General features: G+C 38.6%; 1 protein-coding gene across 7 annotated transcripts in view; it reads left to right on the forward strand.

The window, feature by feature from the left end:
• The window catches only part of MLLT10 (MLLT10 histone lysine methyltransferase DOT1L cofactor), a 125392-nt gene that overhangs the window by 14830 nt on the left and 95335 nt on the right, over window positions 1-15227 (forward strand). For all 7 annotated transcript variants that reach the window (XM_032707796.1, XM_032707787.1, XM_032707845.1 and 4 more), the window contains one exon: window positions 7994-8048. In XM_032707796.1, the coding sequence (XP_032563687.1) occupies window positions 7994-8048 (55 nt within the window). The remainder of the gene's footprint in view (window positions 1-7993; window positions 8049-15227) is intronic.

Here is a 15227-nt window from a genome sequence, read left to right on the forward strand (position 1 = left end):
GAGCTTAAAAGATAGTTTTTCATCAAAAAAGTGAATGAAGAGCTTCAAATAGGTGGGATGATGTATGTGCAGCATTGGTGTAACTGAACTCTAGCCATGATTTGTACTAAGCTTCATATCCAGAGCTGTTAGAGCTGTTTTCTAGACATCTTTTTCTTTTCCCAGGACTTTTGTGTTTTTGACAGCAATGAGTATGTGTCTGCCAGCATTAAATTGTTTTACATTAACTAAAATAACTACCTAAATCAAGATCTTTACCCTTCTAAATAATTTTTTAAACCTGTATTAAGATATTATTAAGGTATTATATTATTATGAAGGTATTATTTTATTATTGTTAAGGTATTATCTGAAGTAGTACTATATAAGTACTATATGTAGATACATAGCATATTCGAAGTCTGTAGGATTGGGATTTTTAGATGTATGTATGTTTCTTTCTGGTAACACCCAAGGATGAAATAAAACGGTATGAAATACTGGTAGAGGCAGGTGAAGCTGTAGCACAGAACTTGGGAGATGCATACCTAGACACAGTCAGTTGTGCTGCAAGATTTTTACAGCTACTGATAAATGGGAGTCAGGGTTCAGAGCATCAGGGGCTGCCAGTTGGAAAGCCATCGATTAGAAAGTAATGCTCTGATCAGCTGCTTTGCTTTGCTTACCTTTGGAAATCTGTCCATGTGCTTTGGAGAAGTGTGTTGAGTTAGAGCATTTAGATATATAGAGAAACACCCAGTAGCATGGCGTGCTGTAAAATAGATGTATTTGAAAGCAAATTCAGAAGTAAAGTAATAAAAGGACTTCTGCTTGGCAATGGACTCTTTTCTCCTAGATTAATTTAAAAAAAGTCATAAGAATTTGATGGATTCATAGAATTAAACAATGGTTAAGGTTGGAAAAAAACTATCATTGAATCCAACTGTTAACCCAGCACCACTGTGTTCACTGCTAAACGATGTCCCCGAGTACCACATTCACATGTCTTTTGAACACTTCGGGGATGGTGATACTGCCACTTCCCTGGGTAGCATGTTCCAATGGCTGACCACCCTTTCAGTGAAGAAGTTTTTCCTAAAATCTAAACCTCCTCTGGTGCAACTTGAGGTTGTTTCCTCTTGTCCTGTCACTTGTTACCTGGGAGAAGAGACTGACCCCCACCTTCCTCTGTCCTCCTTTCACGTAGTGTTAGAAAGCTATAAGGTCTGCCCTGATCCTCCTTTTCTCCAGGCTGAACACTTCCAGCTCTCTCAGCTGCTCCTCATCAGACTTGTGCTCCAGACCCTTCACCAGCTTTGTTGCCCTTCTCTGGACACACTCAAGCACCTCAATGTGCTTCTTGTACTGAGTGGCTCAAAACTAAACACAGAACTGGAGATGCAGCCTCAGCAGTGCTGAGTACAGAGGGACAATCACTGTCCTGGTCCTGCTGGCCACACTATTGCTGATACAGGCCAGGATGCCACTGGCCTTCTTGGCCCCTGGGCACTGCTGGCTCGTGTTCAGCTGCTGTTGACCAGCATCCCCAGGTGCTTTTCTGCTGGGCAGCTTTCCAGCCTCTCTTCCCCCAGCCTGTAGCCCTGCACAGGGTTGTTGTGACCCAAGGGCAGGACCTGGCACTTCACCTTGTTGAACCTCCTACCATTGGCCTCTTCCCATCGATCCAGCCTGTCCGGATCCCTTTGCTGAGCCTTCTTGCCCACCAGCAGATCAAACGTTGCCACTGATCTTACTGTGTCTGTAAAGTGACTGAGGGTGCCCTCGATTCCCTTGTCCAGATCATCAATAAAGATGTTAAACAGGACTGGCCCCAACACTGATCCCTGGGGAACACCCCCGGTGACCAGGTGCCAGCTGTAACTCCATTCACCAGCGCTCTGGGCCCGGCCATCCAGACAGCTTTTTAGCCAGTGAAGAGCACACTCAGCCAAGCCACGAGCAGCCAGTTTCTCCAGGAGATGTTGTGGGAAACGGTGCCAATGGCTTTGCTAAAGTCCAGGTAGACACATCCAGAGCCTTTTCCTCACCCACTGAATGGGTCACCTTGTCACAAAAGGAGATCAGGTTGGTCAAGCAGGACCTGCCCATGCTGGCTGGGCTTGATTTCCCTGGTTGTTCTGCACATGCCTCGTGATGGCACTCAAGGTGATCCGCTTCGTGACCTCCCCAGCACTGAGGTCAGGTTGATAGGCCTGTAATTTTCTGGATCTTCCTTCCATCCTTTCTTGTAGATAGGTGTCGCATTTGCAAACCTCCAGTCAACTGTGACCCCCCTGGTTAGCCAGGGCTGCTGGTAAATGGTTGAAAGTTGCAAACTCCTCTGCCAGCTCCCTCAGTAACCTCATGTAGATCCCATCCAGCCCCATGGATTTGTGGATGTCTAAGTGGCATAGCAGGTCGCTGACCATTTCCTCCTGGATTATGGGGTCTTGATTCTGTTCCTCGTCTCTGTCTTCTAGCTCACTAAAATGTGAACTAAAATTTGCAACATTTAAGTAATTTTAATGTTTAAATAATGAATAACAGGAGCAGCAGAATAAAATGTTTTGTCTGACAACTTTTAACTCCTGTTGATGAAAGAATTGGAAGAGGTTATGTCAGGTTTCAAGAACTGTGATGCTGATTTTATATAACTGTTTTGTTATTTGTAACTTTATGGATCATGTATTGCAGTATCTTAAAGTTGTTTCAGTTAAATACTGTTGGGGTTTGGGGTTTTGTTTTTTTGTTTTTTTTTTTCCTGTTGTCAAGCAATATGAAACAGTAATTCTGTGATCAAAACGTACTTTGGAGAATAAAAACTGTTCTGGAAGTGTGTCATGCTGGGTACAGTACACCTTGGCAAGGAAAATAAGCTTCTAAACTACACAGTTTGTGTATATGGCTGATGCCTGTTAAAAATCTTGGAATATATGAATATCAGGGAAATATCAAAATAAAATTGACCTAATAAATATGTCTGGATCTGGGCCTGAGAAGTCTGTCTATATTACTACCAACATTAAATTAATCTGTTTCAGGTGTGGTGTATGTTTTCTTAAAATTTATTTATTTATTATTTAAAATAAGACCTTTGATTGGACTTCCACTTTCATTTATAACCAGTGTAGGTGATGCCACCTCTTGAACCAGGATAGTTATATCCTTCATCTCCTTTCCCACCTCCCTATCTGTGTTCCTGTTATGTTTGTTGTCTGACATTTTTGCATATGGCCTTATGGAAAGGTGGCTCAAAGAAGTGATCTGGCTGAAAAAAAAAATTATTTTTAGGTTGCTGATTAGGATTTTTATATAGTCAATTGAATGCTTTTCCCAGAGCAAGGAAGGCAGAAGGAAGTACACAGCAGGGGATGGCCAGTGATCTTCTTCTGGCAGCAGTGTTCAATTATGTTACCTTAAAGAGCCTGAAGTAAAGTCAGCTGGAACTGCAGCCTGATTTCTAGGCTAACTTTAAGGAACTGTGGTCTGTTTAATCTGCTGTAGATCTTCTTGAGTTATTTAGGTTAACAGGTCATATTGAGAGACACGTTTTATTGCCTCATTGCAATGCTGGGAATTCAGTCCTGCAGGACTTTACTTGGTTGACAGTCATTATTTAGGTGACTGGTTCCATTGGCCTAGCTTGGACTGAATCCAGTAAATTACTTGCACAAGAATTTTTTGACCTTTGTTTTCTTATAACAAGAGACAGCATATAATGGATGTCTGCAGATGATGCTTTATGAATGTGCTCCAAATTTACAGAACCCTGGGGGAAGAACAATGTTATATTCCTATTATTATTTGCTTTCTTCTCTCCTACTTGTATAGTCTTGTTCCTGTCTCTGTCTTTCCTATCTGCCACGTGCCTTTTGTTCTTCATTCAATATGAATAAGGTAGTCTCTTGGATTAAATCAGCTTCTCTATGCCTTTCTAATTGAAAAATTGGTAGAGTGAGGTTAACCAAAAAGATGTGAGTAATTAGATTTGTCTAATGTTATCCACTTCTGGTTAAGGTAGCTCTTAGTCCTAGTTAAAATGGAAAGGCATTTTCATTTAAAATGGAGGGAGAACACTTTGTGCCACAATGCATGGAGCCAAGTTGGACTGTAACTGATTCAGTATAGGAAATTGGAACTATTTAGCTTATTCTTCTCTGATTTTCACCTTCAGTCTTGGAACTTTTTTTGATGGATATCTTCAGTGGATACCTTGTGTCATTTTTTTTTTTTACCGTTCTTTATTTCTTCTTGGTTATTTTTACTTTTTAATAATGTCAGGGGAATAAACTTGTCTTTCACTGTTTGCATGGGTCTCTCATTCTTCTGGCTACTTTAGTTCTCTGCTGGGTGATGTTTTAAAGATTGGACTCCTCAGGAAGCAGTGGGTTTTTCATCAGGCCCAAGCAGTCTCCATTCGCCTGAACACCAAGGTTATAGGATCAGTCTTCCTTTGCTTAATTAAGTTGCTTTTTATGTAGCTCAGAAGTGAGTTGTGACAGTTGCACTGTCAGACTGTTCCAGCTGCATAGCTTTGAGAGTGGTTTTACTTTAGTCCTCTACAGGAGACCTCATACTCCAAAGCAATTCCTGCCGAGAGTTCACCCCGGTTCTGCTTGAACAGAAGCTAGATCCATGAACTAGGCTCTTCCACCAAAGAGCTGCAAAAATGAGATGTCCATGTTACACTCTGTAAGGACAGGAAGGAAAGGGATGATGTATATGTTCTACAACTTCATTCAGTGTTTCTTCAGCCAGTATTTGTGTCTTTTTCACTCCTCTTTAGATCTACTTCAGCTGACTGTACCTGCTGCACCTCCTTACTATGGGACTAGTGCCCTTCAGCACACCAAAGGATGTGGTTATTCTCTTGGATCACAGTCAGCCTCTGTAGTGTTCACATTTGCACAGCTTAACCTGCTGATGTTTATCTGAATTGTTGATCAGTCATAGCAGCTTGCTGTATTTATGCTGTGGTATCTTGTGAGTGTTGTGTCCGCCCCTGCTACCCGCCCCCTCCACCCCCCACAGCTAGTTTAGTAGTTCCCCACAGTGTTTTTGAATGCTCAGACAATAAATCTGTGTCAGAAATCCTTTGCTAGAGATAAGACTCAAAACACACAACCGGAGAAAAGAGCCCCGCCATGCTCCATGTGCTTAAATATTAGAGACCATCTGTATGAATGGTCACATTATTCCATGTACTTGTTTCATCATCAACATACATGACAAAAAGGTTAAGACTTTATTCCATCCATTTCAGAACTATTAATAAAGTGTAAAATAAAAGGATAATTTGCTAAGGGATGAGGTTTGCTGTTCCCACCTGGCAAAGCTACTGGTGTTACTATTTGGTGTATATTGTAATTTGGCAGAGCAGAAGTGGGTGACAGATTAGAATCTGAGTGTGGAGGCTGGGAAGGATTTAGATTCATAACCAGAGAAGGGAGTAGAAGGGATCACTATCTGGTGTATTAATTTACCAGGGTGCTACTTTATCTCAGATTGTACCCAGAATTCATGGTACCAGAAGTGCTCTGTGTCATTAGAGTGCAGATGTCACTGCAGAGTTGTCCATCTCCAGCAGGGTGAGAGCATCCTGCTCCCTGCCAGTAGGATACTCTTCAGAACTCTCTGCACTGGAGTTTTCTCCTGCTGTCAAAGTTCCCTCCTCCATTGCAGTTTTCTGTCTTGCATCTTCTCAGATTGCAGCCAGGACTGCAGAGAAGTAATTGGGGAAGGCCTAACGGACCTGAGTCCTCTTGGCAATAGGAGACAAAAATAAATCAGGTGAAGCTAAGCTCTGATGAGAGTGAATGGACTGTGTTTAACTCTTCTGCATAAAGGACTGGTTTAGTTCCTTGCAGCTTAGTGTCCTGGAATAATTTTGATTTATTTTGTGGTGAAGTTTACTCAAGAAGCTTACTAACTTTTTCATTATTAATGCTGCAGTGCTGTGGCTCCCTGTCTTCAGTTTTGCTGGTGCAACTGATTGTGGGTTTATGCTTAAATTGCATCAGTGATATAACCTGAAATAAAAATGTTAAAAAGTTCATTTCACTCCACATCACTGATCTGGTTTAGCCCTATACAGATAGTTGTATCAGCAGCTGAGGGAGTGGTGGAGGGAAGAAGAGAACCTCCTAAACTTGTTTTGCTGCTAGTGAAAGTATATGTCAGACTTCCACAGGCTTGCAGAGGTGGGGCAAGGTAGACTATGCTAGCAGCTTCCCTTATCTCAGATATATCATCGTCTTCTCACTGGCTTTAAGCTGCCAGCTTGCAGCTTTGGGGTGGGAACAAACTTTAATGCACTGTTACTGTGAATATATACCAGGCTTCTTACATTAGGAATCTGGTTCAGTGTATGATATATTCACTGAAATGAAACTACTACTACTGTGTGTCTTGCAGCACTTAGTATTTAATGTTTGGAGAGCTGAAGTGTTAAGGTACAACTTAGTTTACATATATACTGCATATGTAGGATTTTGTTCAAAATGAACTGATCAGTTCATTTTAGTGTCTTGACTTTAAAAAAAAAGAAAAAGATGTAATGCTCCCAGTCTACAGGCATCTTACAGAATGATTCAGAAGTTTTCAACCACTTTTATATCTTAATTTCACCATAGACTTAATGCTACCTTTTGATAGATTGCTGCTTATTTTAGTGAGTGAATGTAAGGGACAGATGAGTGAAACAGAAGACAAAAGGCTAGAGTCCTAAAGATTCTTCTTTCTGTGTGCAGCTCTCTATACCAATACACTGAGCAAAAATATTTTTTTTCTCTTCTACTTTTTGTGAAAGCCTCTTTACTGCTAATATAAATTTTCTCACAGGTTGAGTTAGTCCTACAGGTTAAGATAGTCATCAAGATGTACTTTAGCTATATGAATTTCAGGAATGGAATTTCTAGTTCCTTACATTAGTTTGCACAACCTGTTTCTGAGGCACTTGTAGCATCATAGGCTCCTATATCTGCTGTCTTGTTCGTTAGCTGGTAATGGAGAATAGCACTGTTCAGGGAGCACGGAGAAAATCTGTGCTAATGGCAGGTGCCCCTCTCAGTTTGGAGGATGTGGTGGTAAGTTTGCATCTGATTATCAGACTATTTTTCCTTTGCTTAAAGAGCTTGTTAGGGTGGTATGCTTTGAGTTGTCCCTAATCTGGGAACACATAAAGTTTGCAATAAGGTGATTCCCAAGTATAGGATCTCCTATAATGATTTTCCTCTGCATGTCATTTGGAGCATTTGAAGTGGTATGTGTGTCAAACCTGTTCCCTTTCTGTCATCTCTGGTTTGGAATTGGTTCACACTGCCCTAGGACACTTAGAGATAAACTTGATATTAGGAACTTGATAGGAGGCAGTGGTAGCAGAAAGACTGTTCTATTGTGATCTTGAAGTGTGTCAGAAGAATGTTATGTCGAAATGCTTATTTCCAGACATGCAGTCTTGAAGAATTTTAGGGATGAGTCAACTTCTGACCTCCTTTTTCTGAGGCATAAAATGAGAGGTTTTTTAGGCTCTCAGAATGAGTGAGAGTCAGCAGAGACTGTGCAGTCAGCAGTGTGTGCACATGTGCTGATGATGTCCATGGCACACCTTTGTGATTGAACACCTTGGTCAATACAGACATCGTAGGAGAAGGAAATACGGTAGGGAGGTTTTGGACTGTGTCCAAGTTTCTCAGCGTGTAAGTCTACCCCATGCTATAGTTTTTGGAGGCTTGTCTCCAGAATTCCAGAGTATGGAATCCAGGAATAAAATCTTCGAGCTAGAGCTGCAAGTAGCTTTAATATATGTCATAGTTTCAAGATCTAGAGAAGAAAGCTTCATTTGTCACAAACTAACAGTAATATTCAAATAAAGGTTAAGGGGAAACACACCCATTCACTTTTAAAGAATGGTAGCTTCCTTAATGTCAGATATCAGTTTTGATGTGTGTGGTTTCTTTTTCAATGCTTCTATGATCATTCCATTTTTTTATTTTATTTTTGCTTTTTTTCCTAGAGATGTGAATTATGCCCTCATAAGGATGGTGCTTTAAAGAGAACAGATAATGGGGGTAAGTTTTATTCTTACTTTTTGTGAACTCTCTTATTTTGTATGAGGGAAAAAAATCTATGGAAAAAAAATTACAGGGAACCTAAACATAATTAAAAACACTGGCTGGTTTGGAAAGAAATAACTGTTTTACAGTAACTTTTATTTGTTCAATTTAGGTTGAATTTAGTTTGAGAACATCTACCATTATTCTTAGTTTCATTTTTAGGAAAAAAGAAGAGAAGAATGGCATTTTAACATAAGATTTTAATGTGTAAAGTGGATAAATTTTAAATGTATTTAGTTGGAGCCCGAGCATTTATAGAAAGCTGTTAAAAGTGCACCATTCACAGAGGAAAGTGGAATTTTTATATCTATAGCCCAGACTAAATGCACCAGTGCATTTTGAAAGGATGGCTCTTTCATGCCTGATTTACTAATAGGGTCTGTAACAAAAAAGTTAGAGCTGGAAATCTGCAGTAGTGATTACCCCTCCTTTGCATCTTTCTAATTTCACCATTCAGGTTATCATCAGTTCTGCTCCTGCTGAGTAGAACTGCTAGAGAAGATATCCACTGAGTAGCCTGTCTTGGTTATGTTTGTACTAATAGCTGGGTGATATGAGTGAAAAATTGCAATGAACTTTTCAATCCCTTCTGGAATCCCTTCTTCTCTCTTTACTAGATACTTCTAAATTCCTTTCCATCATTTATCTGTAAATAGCCTTGGTCAGTTTGATACTGAGCCCTTTCTCTTGTGAGAGGAGGTGTTGATCTGGATTATGGATTTCATTTGGACAGTCTATGTAATCTGCATAGTCTGTGTCTATGTAAATTGTATTCTGCAGATTTTATGCTGTATACATAATATTCAGCTAATTATACCTTAGCTTAGTGTCAATGCAGCTTGATATTTCTGTTGCAGTTGAGTTGCAGGAACACAGAGCCTGCTCATTTTTGGGATGATCTACCCTTTCCCTTGTCTACCCTTGGACTGCTTCATTCAGTATATGCTGCAGGTTTACCATTCTAGTGTCTGCTCTCTCACAGACCTTGGTGAACTTGGTGCTGTTTGTGTTGGGAGATTGTATTGAGGCTGTGTTGTTGTGTCAGTGAAACTATCATCTTAAGTACCAGCTCAGTACTTTAGTTTTATTCCTTTTCCTCAGCATTCCTCTCAAGACAGGTTGGTACAAGACCGTGTGGAATTCATTTCTTCAGAAATGGCAGCTGAACACTTTCTCTTTTTTAGGAAATAACTAATAAGGAAGCCTCAAATCAATTGAAATATACAGTAAACTTTGTGAAGTGTTTTCAGGTAGTATTCAAGTAGCATTTGGGAATGCTTTGCTGTTGTTTGTGTTGGTTTTGAAACTTTTCCTTTGCATAAAGTCTTGAGAACATATTTTGACAGTGTGCGTCGAAGATCTGAGCATCCTATTAGTTATCTCTCTTATGGCTCTATTGTAATTATAAATTCTTGTCTGAAAGTGAGTTACTGTATAAGATTGAAATTATTTAAGTTTAAATAGCAAAGATGTTACAGTGCACTATAATTTTAATGCCCAAGTATTTTCATCATAGTGAAAATCTCATAGGGTGAGAGGCTTAAGAATTTATATTTCCTTCTGAAAACATCCAGCCTCAGTAACAGACCGTGTCCATGGTGTTCAACACAGCAATGGACCAAATGTCCTTTAAATAACAGCTTTACAGAAGGATATGAACCTTGGAAAAAACAACCTCTGACTGGTGTTGCATTTCAGAAATCTACATTCTTGACCTGAACTTTCCTTCGAAGAGTTGTCTAACAAGATGTTGTGTCAGAAGATTTTCAAACTTAAGGAAATATTGTTGAAGATCATGTACTGGGCTTTCCAATTGAAAGTGGCATTTACAGTATGTTAATACTTAATTTTTTTAATGCTGTTATACCATTTACTGCCAAGTGAAATGATAAAATGATGTAGGTTTCCTGAAGAAACTTTGAAACAAAGATTTCTGATAAAATCTTCTAATGATCTAGCTTTATAAACTTGTAATTATGGAGTCTCCATCTCTAAGTATAGAAATAAATGGTCTTAGAGTTTCAGAACAAGTGAAGAAATTGCTGATTTTATGTCAGTGATATAAAGTTATACTTCCTTCTGTCTTCTGGCAACAAGTAACTTCATTTTGTAGCCAGAAAACCAACGCAGTTTTTGTTTTGAATATGGAGATAGCTGAGCTCATACATGATCTGCTGATCTTGTAGATTTTTTTTTTTAACAGTCTTCTGGATATTTGCTTTTTAATAAGGTGAAGAAATGTGTTTTGGGCCTTGAAGGTACTGTATTTTCTTTTATATCAGGAATCTTAATGGTCTAGTGAGCTTTTACTATAGGGTTCCATGATTTTCTTAACCTGTGGTGAGGTGCATAGAGTCATTTCCCTGACCCAGCCCCCCATGCTATTGCTGATGTAAGGGGATGGCCAGGACTGTTCTGTCAGAAGCAGCCTGTACATTGGCTGTCTTCACTCATAGTCACACAACTGTAGCTGAAAGCAGCCTAATCTTACAGCCCTTCTGTAAAGGTGTTATCTTGCCTTTAAGAACTCTGGTGCACTGTAACGTGTGACAAAGTTTGGGAATCAAACTTGTGTTTTTTATAAGTATTTTAAACTGACTGTAAGTATTAATAATTGTCTATACATTATGGTGGTGTATGGTGTGGTTGTGTTGGTATTCTGTGAGGTTTTTTGTCCCTACCTCCTACTCCCAAATGGTGTGAGGTTTCTTTGTGTACATTTTTCCTCCTGCTCCCTCTCCTTTTACTGGCCTGTTGCTGCTTATCTGACCTTCTGGTGGTCACCTTTTCTTTAGATTTGCTTTTTAGGTTCTATATTTCTGGTTGGAGCCATCTGCCGTGTGTTGATTGTGTTTATCAGTACAGTTGCCAAGGGTTAATGTTGGGTTCTCTAGTATCATCTGTGGCAAATACAGAATTACAGTTTTCAGTGATACCTTAAGCACAGTATTTTTGGAGCAGTACTGTCATGGATCTTAGAATGTAAAAGTGACAACAGGAGATAATAAGAGGAGAGGAGCATATCATGGAGGCTGAATAACATTTGGCCTGCTCTTTTTATCACCATGGACTAGATTCTTGGGAAAGTTCTCATGTGCCTTCTCTGAATACTTTCCCAGCCTACAGATATTTATGGTTTGGGCCTTCTTGAATCAGAGATGGTATTTTTGTGTTTAATAAAAGAAGAGTTCCATCACACTATTAGAGTGTTCCCTTCTGTATAAAGGTTTAGTGTCCATAATGTTGTGTGGAAAGGCATTTTGCAGTTGAGCTGCACGATGTGTCAAAGTGTACACCAGTTTGTTTTGAACCTGTTACCTTGTGGTTTTATTTGATGCCACTTGGCACTTGTGAAGTGACAGGAAGTGGCAAAGATCAGTTATTCTGTGCTCACCTTTCCAATACTCCTTCCTGTAACCTCTTTGGGTACACTGGAGAGTACATCCATTCTTGGCTTTGTGATGGTGGCTGCTGCTGCTGTAATCAGAACCTGTAGTGAGCCCAAAGAGAGAATTCTGTCTAGATTTGAGCAGAATATGTCCTAGTCTGCTTCAGTGTCCCTCCTGTGCTTTCCATTGTTGAGACCTGAACTGACCCTGAACAGAAGCAGCTAAGGTCTGTTTGCACATGTTTGTTCGGTCTCTGCACATTGTGTGAAAGTGGTTGTTCTGCTCCCTCACTTGCACAGATCTTGGAAACAATACACTTGGATTTAACAGAGTGTAACCTGAACTAATATCCATGGTGTGGCTTGTCTACCAATGAGTTTATCTATCCTAAGGATTATTAGGAGTTAACTGTATTTAGCTGCACATTTTATTTAATTAATTTGTTAAAAGTAGTGGGATATTGCACAGTTACGAGTGGGGCATTTGCCAGAAATTTTAGGAAGAAGCTTTGAATAAGTTTTATTATTTTGTTTGCCTAATATCCGTGACTCTCTTACAGCTATGGTTAGGTTTTGTGAACAAAAATATTCTTCCCTATATGTGATCTTTGGTTTTATATAAGCATTAGGACTTCTTCAGTGTTCATAGATTAAAGTTCTATAAATTATATTAAGCTATTTACTAGGTTTTTTTACACTTTTTTATTTATTAATTTCTTATTGATAAAAAGTAGAAAAGTAAGATTTAATTGACAAAGGAACTTTTCTCTTTGAATGCATTTATTGAGAGAATTCTGTGATAAATTTGGTATTCATGTTCATTTAGGGGCGTCTTTGTGGTTTTAAACACGACTGAATATAAAAGTTTTTTAAAATTATAAAACTTGATATGTATATGAGTTGCTTATTGATTTGCTGTCTTATGTGTAAGAAGGCTATTGAAAGATGAATTTTTCTTTAGCTTGGTACTCTTGCATGTGGATTAGGAGTTGCATAAACTATAAACACATTTTTTTGAAAAACAGAACAGTGACAAGTGAGCATTTCTTTAAAGATACTTGAGAATTGTTGACGTTTGGTAGTTTTGAGCCTTTCAGTTCAGTAATGTTTCTGTAACTTTTGCAGTAATTTCCTTTGGATTTTTGACACTCAGTGAGGAGAAAATAAAATCATGACCATTTGAAGTGATTATAGTTCTTTGAATCCCAATTCTTTTATCTTCTCATAATACTGAATGTGCAGTCTGTTTTTTAAGCAGATTGTTCACTTGTATCTAATATTGTGCATCTCCCAATTAAATAGTTTTCTTGCAGTTACCTTTGTCCATGAATTTCTGTAAGCCTAAAAGGCTTGATTTTTCTGTATAAGTTGTTACTTTGAAATCTGATTCCAGTGGATGATGATCAGGAATGCTGTGTAACAGCATTCTTTGTGTGACTTTTCACCAAGACTTCTTTCATGCAGCTGCTTGGGAAAAGGCCAGATAACAATGTGGTGGTTTTATGTAATGTCCAGGCCCTCTTCCCACCCCATGGGTTAGCATCAGGATCTCCCAAGTCTATAAAAACATTATATGCTACGTTTTCCTGTTGCTGTTGTTACTATTAGAGTCAGCAGCTCTCACTGTCTTACTGTTCTGATGAGTTTTCTTGGTGTTAATGTCTAAGAATGTGGATGGTGTAATGTCATATGTACACACCAAGGTATATGCATTTTGCAAGTGCTTAGCTACAAATGTTCTGGTCCTTGTGAGCAGATTTGCAGGAGTGTGTATTTATTTTTTTTAACTGGGAAAGACAGTAAAACTTGATAATAAACTTAAAATATTTTAGCAATATAAATATATGTATTACTATATAATATATTGTATATTTATTGATTTGATATTGTATATTTATGATTTATATTGCTAATAATCATAATGTATATTTAGAAATTTTTTTAAGTTTTAGGTGCTTATTTATGACATTTCTTCCTTTTGTTGTATGAAAAGATTTCTTGAGGGAGGTGGGAGAAACTCATTAATTCCACAGCATGCCGGATAAAATTATTAAAATTATTAGCTTATTCAGTGGACCAATGGAACTTTATCTGTAGCTGTTTTAAAAACAAACTATTTTTTGTGCTGCTGAGTGATGATTGAAAGTGAATCAGTTCTTTAGTTCAGGAGCAGATTTTTCTAAATCGAGAGTTTGGTGAAATTCAATAGTAGGACTGTGGGATGACGCCTTTTCTTCATAGACAAATAATATTTTTTTACTTTTCTAGCAGAAGTTGTCCATTCTATACCAGTGATAAGGTTGACTTATCACTGTGGTACCAACCACAGTGACGAGAGCTCTAGCAGTTAGTATGAGCACCTTCTTTTTACCCATCTTTTTGAAGAGTGGATCAAACAATATAGTGAATAATGCTATATTAACAATATTAACAATATTAACAATAGCAAACTCTAAACCTGTATTTAATAAAGGAAGAAAAAGACAGTAACTTAAGCTGACGGATTTATTTTCTGCAGATTTTCTTGTTTTTGCAGAAAAGAAAGAGCAGAGTCAAAAGTAAAGTGTATGAAATGCCTTAATGAGGAGACACTTAACTAAAGGTTTAAAATAGTACTTAATCTTTCCTGCTGGCAAACAGTAGCAGTAATGGTCTTACGTACACCTTTGAAAGGTGAATCCAGCAGAGTTGGATAGAGCTCAGTCTCGGAGTCAGCCAGCAGGTCTGATAGTTGTGGAAAGGGAAGGTGCAATTTTCATATAATCTAGGACAGCTGCTGACCTCTGCTGAAAGGAGTGGACTGTGGTTTTCCCATGACTGGGTGTTTCTTCGGTTGTGGTTTTGTGTATGGTAATCATATAACCTCAGTGTGGATTGCATCAACCTATTAACTGATCTTGCTGGAAGGTAAACTTTTCAATTTCTCACATATTTAGTAATCAGATGAAAAAGAAATTATTTACCCTGCCACATGGCAAACTCCTACTGCAGGGAGTGAAGAGTAAAGTGAGACCCTACTTTTTATTGACAGTCCGTAGTTGAAATGGATTGAGGCCTATCCTTAAATGACAACCTGGAGGAACTCTAATAAGAAACTAACATTTCAATTGGCACCTGCTGCAATAATAAATACATTCACTTGGTTTGGAAGTGAGCTGTAGTTAGAAATAAAGTAAAACTTCCTTAATGAGATACAAAGGGCTCTTTAGGAACTTAGTCAGAATGCATAAACAAATTTTGCTCTGGAGTTGATGCACGGTTAGGAGATGATGATCATATCCCAGAACTCTCTTGTGGCTGGAACTCAGAGTGACTTCATGATTTTGTCCTCTGCAGTCCATTAGTGCTTTGCAGCACAGCTTCAGCACTGACCGTGGGACGTAGTGTAGTCCCTGCTCTGTGTCTGTGTAGCGCTGGTGTAGTCCCTTCTCTGTCTGTTAATTCATAAGCTAGACATGTGCTTCCCTTGATCTGGATGGTAGGATGGATTGTGAGTCACTTGCTGTTATTTTGTGAATATGACTTAAAAGACTACCAAAGCAAAATTTGCACTGGAAAATTATTTAAAAGTACCGTGAGTTTATTTATGGTGAAAGTGTTTGTGAATCAAGTTTTGGGCAATTAAGCGGTAGTTGTAAAGGCAAAAATTTAGTTAGGTGGCTAACATACTCTGTATTATTTATCTTCCTGAGTTTTCTTTGTTAATTTTAGCTTCCTTTGGTCGAGTTTGCTTCTACTTACAAGGT

The sequence above is a fragment of the Chiroxiphia lanceolata genome, chromosome 1 (assembly GCF_009829145.1).
Source record: "Chiroxiphia lanceolata isolate bChiLan1 chromosome 1, bChiLan1.pri, whole genome shotgun sequence".
NCBI lineage: Eukaryota > Metazoa > Chordata > Aves > Passeriformes > Pipridae > Chiroxiphia > Chiroxiphia lanceolata.